Source organism: Haplochromis burtoni, unplaced genomic scaffold (assembly GCF_018398535.1).
Source record: "Haplochromis burtoni strain Fernald_Lab_line unplaced genomic scaffold, NCSU_Asbu1 Contig_147, whole genome shotgun sequence".
NCBI classification, from domain to species: domain Eukaryota; kingdom Metazoa; phylum Chordata; class Actinopteri; order Cichliformes; family Cichlidae; genus Haplochromis; species Haplochromis burtoni.
This window is the reverse complement of record NW_024582508.1, coordinates 141,587-146,829: the sequence shown is the minus strand read 5'-3', so window position 1 is coordinate 146,829 and position 5,243 is coordinate 141,587. Positions and strand designations below refer to the sequence as shown.

The 5,243-nt window shown below is 39.8% G+C and overlaps 1 protein-coding gene across 1 annotated transcript in view; it reads right to left on the bottom strand.

The window, feature by feature from the left end:
• Window positions 1-2,309: 2,309 nt before the first annotated feature.
• The window catches only part of LOC102296605 (toll-like receptor 5), a 13,714-nt gene continuing 10,780 nt past the window's right edge, over window positions 2,310-5,243 (bottom strand). The window contains exon 3 of the mRNA XM_005931574.2: window positions 2,310-5,230. Within this exon, the coding sequence (XP_005931636.1) occupies window positions 4,140-5,230 (1,091 nt within the window). The 3' untranslated portion in view covers window positions 2,310-4,139. The remainder of the gene's footprint in view (window positions 5,231-5,243) is intronic.

Here is a 5,243-nt window from a genome sequence, read left to right as displayed (position 1 = left end):
TTCTCTACTTATCTCGCCTCAGCAGTTACCAGACCTAATTTACCCGCTAATGCAGAGTTAATTTTATCTCTTGTGAACTCCTTGATTTATTTTTTTTTAGCTGGATGGAAGCAGCTTCACTGTTTATATCTAACCGATCAGACATCTGATCGCTGCATTGCTGCACAAAAATCCCAGCACTGAAAAGACCTGCTGGTGTGTTTTCAGACGTGGCCTTACTGTACTGAAAAGCATCATGGAGGTCAGTGATTATTGACTGAGCTGAGGCTGCCCTCTGCTGTAAGATGTCAGCAAAAACAGCTGCTTTAGCATGAAAGGACACAGCTCATTTTTACATGTAAAATACATCAGTATATCACATCAGGCTAAAATAAAATACCTGCAAAAAACCAAACAAACAAACAGTCTTCACATGAGTTAGAAAGTCCCTTTAAATTAATGGTTCTACAATGTCAGTGAAAACAAGTTTGATTTGACTGCAAATTTACAGTAGCACCAGCGCTCGTGTAAAATATGACTGTGAATATATAAATGATTCTCCCAAGTTTAATTCTGTTGTATAGACCGACAAAAAGGTGACTTTTGTGGCAGGAATCTAAGTTTGTCCTCTTTTTTGCCCATCTAATGTCCAAGACCACAGGACAGAAGAGACTGTGAGACAAGTCTGTGATCCAACTTCAAATGACAATTTGAACCAAAAGACCTGCTCCAACTGATTTTTAGTCCAGTTTTTGTTTACTGTGGCATAAATCAGCCTTTTCTCCTCGCGCTCAAGTCCTTTGTCTGGCCTTTTCTGGATTTCTTTTCCTATTTCTTAAGGGCAGTTGTTTTTAGAGATACTGTTTATTTGCTGTAGGTGGATTTTAGGCACATAACTTCTTTTTTTGTGTAACATTTCCCCCCAATTTCCTCTTTTTAAAGACACACTGCAAAGATTTCTGGTAAGCACTTTTAAATGATCCTGAAGACCTTCAAAGGCAGACAGACAGATCCAATGAGAGGACTGAACTGTTGTGCAAGCCTTCAAATGTGCTGCGATCTGGATCAGGAAGATTGTTGAATGAAAATCCTCTGCCCATGTGCCCTGACCTAACTAACCTGTTTAAGCATTTTCATGCAACCATTAAATAGCACAGTTAGTCTACCTCAGTTTGATTTGTATAATATGAAAAAACATACATACACGTCACATTTAAAAACATGAGAATTTACATGTAAGCTTTAAATTTCCAGTTTATCAAACAGCATTGAGCAGTCCTTACCTTTAAATCTAACCTCTCTTCTTCCTCCACTTTAAACCCTGACTATGGACAATGTTTATTTTGCCTCTCCTATCTGTTTTTACGCACCATCCTGTGGTGATTAATACACAAGCATGATCAACTTTCATGTGTTCCAGTTCAGGCTCAAATCAGTTTGATGTTTGAAGGCTCGCAGTAAAATAATAACTCCCCTCAAATGTTAAACCAAAAGTACTCAAGTCATTTTACTCAGGTAAAGTACATATACCTGAAAATTCTACTTAAGTACAGTAACGAAGTATTTGTACTTTGTTACTTCCCACCTCTGCAGAAGTTCTTTATATCTAACACATTCTCGTTTATGATAGGTTTATGCTTACAAACCTGCAGGGAAACACAGATGGCAACCACCTGAAGGCCCATCGTCCACATCACCGCGTTCCTTAAAAAAAGAAGTTTAAATCTTTGTTCTTGGGTTAAAAAAATGATGTTGCCTGTCCAAAGTGAAAAGCTAAATTCTACAGAGGATTCTGTGGCTGGGTTTTTATCTGTGGGTGTTCACATGTGTTGAGTGTTACATCAGTCACTGCAGGATAAATATAATGCTGAACGGCATTCCCCTTTTTCTTTTGCAGAATCCAGGTTTACATGATGAGGGGAAATACCTTGCATGTTCTGCAGTCCTCTGCTGGTGTGTATGTTTTCCTCCTGCTGGACTTTGCCTTTTGACTCGGCTCATGTGTCCTTTTCTGGTAGGGGGTCCCGTTCTGTTTGTTCCCCTTGGACTCTGGTTGTTGATTTGGACTTTTCTTGTGGATTTTCCAGATGTGCAACTTCATAAATGAACGAGATGTGCTTGTATGATCTCCCTTGTTTTTGGTTAAAAACACGTTAATTACAAATGAATCAAATGAACATTATTGTTGTTGTTGACTTCTTTCCCTACTTATTTTCCACAGCGGTTATCAGTTGAATTTATATGTTATATAATCACACCAGAGTGAATATTTAAAGCAACAAGCTGGAAGCAGCTTCAATGTTTATATCTAACTAATCAAACGTTTGACTGTTGCAATGGTGCAAGAAATCCCACCAGCGAAAAGACCTGCTGGTGTTGTTTTAGAGGTGACCATACTGTACTGAAAAGCTAGGAAGTTAATGACCAAACTGAGGCTGGCTCTGCTGTAAGATGCCAGTGAAACCAGCCGCCTTATCATAAAATTTCTGAACTTACTTGAAGGACACACAGCTCCTTTTGAGCTCTAAAACCGCTACATAAAATCTCTACCTAAAGTAAAATACATGCAAGAAACAAATACTCTTGCAGTCTTTGTTGGGTTATAAAGTGCTTATAAGTGAGCCGGTATTACACTTTCAATGATAGCACGTTCGATTGATGTGCAAATTTACAGCTTCACCAACATGCATGCAAAATATGACGTCGATTTGAATAAACTGTAAATGATTCACCCAAGCAGATGTTGCAGTGCTACAACACACTGTGCCTTTTGTGGCAGTAAGTCACATTATGTCTACATTTCTTTTAAAAAGTTTAAGTTTGTTCTATTTTTACTCGTCTTAAGTTACTGTGCCATTAATTGGAGAAGAGGAAACTGATTAAGACAACAGGGAGAGACAACATTGCAGTATGGGATGTACCTTTAAACTCCCCTTCATTTTCCACAGGTGGTGTTTAGTTTCAGAAAAGAAATGTTTGGAAAAAGGTGATTGTGCAAAAACTTTGAATATCGTCAGCCTCGTCATGTCCTTAAGTACATATTTAGTACTAACATGTTGGCTCTTGACTAATAAACAAAATATTTAAAGCAACTAATTAATGTTAAATATGTTTACCTCCATATTTGTAACTGGGATTAGTTTTGTAGTTTTACTGGATGATGTTCAATGTGTACTTGCAGATATCTGTGTGATCGAGTCAGTCTGAAAAAGGTTTAATAGATCAGCAAGTGCAATTAGTCTTTTCTCTCTTCCCTCAAATTTGTGCTTGTTTTTCTTTTCTTTTTTCTTTTTAAAGGATTCACTTCATACCCCTTTAATCGTTCCCTGACCCCTATCAGATTTTGCATGGACTACTTAATTTGCCTCGACCTCTACATAGGGTGCTGTTGTGGATGAATCTGGTTAAAACCCCCTGAATTTCTGGCAGCTTCAAATCAGCCTGAATCTAATGGAGAATGTTCATCCATATGTTTGTCTCCTATATGGATCCTCTTCTTGTTTAAGTTAAGTAGAGCCTCTTCCAGCATCCACAGGGGTCCTGGACAGGACAGCAAGTGATTGTTCTGGAGCTCCATCTGCTGTTGATATCATAGAATAACATGCATCGCTTTTGTGGAAGGTTTAGAAATGAGTACTTCAGAAGGAAAGCTCAGGTTGAGCAGTTTGCACACAAAGTTAGAGAAGTAAGGTTGACATGCTCTGGACGTGTGCCGACGAGGAATGGAGGATATGCTGGACGACGACTGGTGAAGATGGACCTCCAGGCAAAAGGCATGAAGACCATAGGGCGAGATGTTGGCAGGTGATCTGCTGCAGCGACCCCTAAAGGAAGCAGCTAAAAGAACAAGACTTAAAATTGCAGTACTGAGCTTGTCTGGACTTTTGCTCAACAAAAAGTAAGTAACATGCCACAATATTATGCGGCCCCTTAATGGCCCCTGAATTTTTAAACATCCTGAATTCACCCCCAGCTTTTCATGAGAAGAGACCATAGCTTTAACTGGATTTTTTTTTTTTTATTACATCTGGGTTGGTTTCAAATTCAGATCACATGCACAACTTTAATCAATGATACATGACACTGGTACACTCCTCCAGCGATTATTTCATCATGATTTTTCAGCTGAGAAATACATTTCTGCTCTTTTTTAGCTGCTTTCACTGCTGTGAGACCATAGCAGAAAACTCTATCAGAGGAACATTATAGACACTAGCAGGAAATTCACATCTGAGCTCTTCAACAGGACTCAGCAGCGTCACGTTGGTCTCATTCAACCAAGTCAGGAAGCTCTTCAGATCAGCGTTGCAGTGGAATCGGTTCATCCGGAGGTCGAGGAAGCTCAGAGAGCGGAAAGTGGCAGGGTTAGGCGAGGCTATGAAGTTGTTGGAAAGGTAGAGTGCTTTTAGACTTGTTGGAAATATGTCAGGCTGGATATATGTTAAGGCGTTGTACGAGAAGTCCATCTCTCTTACTGAAGTGAGGCCCTTGAAAACACCTTGAGGGAGTGACTGCAGCGCATTGAAGCTCAAATTGAGACCAGCAACATGCCCAAAATTGTCAAACAGATTGAGACATTTACCCTGAGCCCAAACAGACTGCAGGGAGCTGCTGTGAAGATCAAGAACTGTGAGATTATTCAGACCGACTCGTCTGCTGAAGGAGCAACTCCTGATTCTGTTTCCTCCATAAAAGAGATGCCTCAGCCGTTTTAAACCGGTCAAAATGGTGGAGACATCCTCCAAGTCTGTTAATCTGTTGTCCTGAAGGTCTAGATGCATGAGGTTACTGGCAAACTGAGAGATGCTGCTCACTGATGAGGGTGCCAACTTGTTGTCATTTAGTAAAAGAAAATCTAAACTTGGTAGAGGAGCAGGGAAGCCTAAATCTCTCAGAGAGTTTCCTGTTAGATATAATAATTTCAGGTTGGGAAGTCGACTAAATGACTGATAACCCAGTGCACCAATGTGATTATGAGACAAATCTAATACCTGGAGGTTTGTCAGAGAAGCAAATGTGTAAGAATAGATTTCCCCAAGCAGGTTGTGTGACAGGTTGAGCACTTTTAAATGATCCTGAAGACCTTCAAAGGCATTTCTGTGTATTTGATTCACTTTGTTTTGGGATATATCAATGATTGTGACTTCTTTCAGTGAACTAAACACCCCTTGTTGCAATGCAAATATTCTGCTTTTAGACAGATCCAAAGAGAGGACTGAACTGTTGTGCAAGCCTTCAAATGTGCTGCGATCTGGATCAGGAAG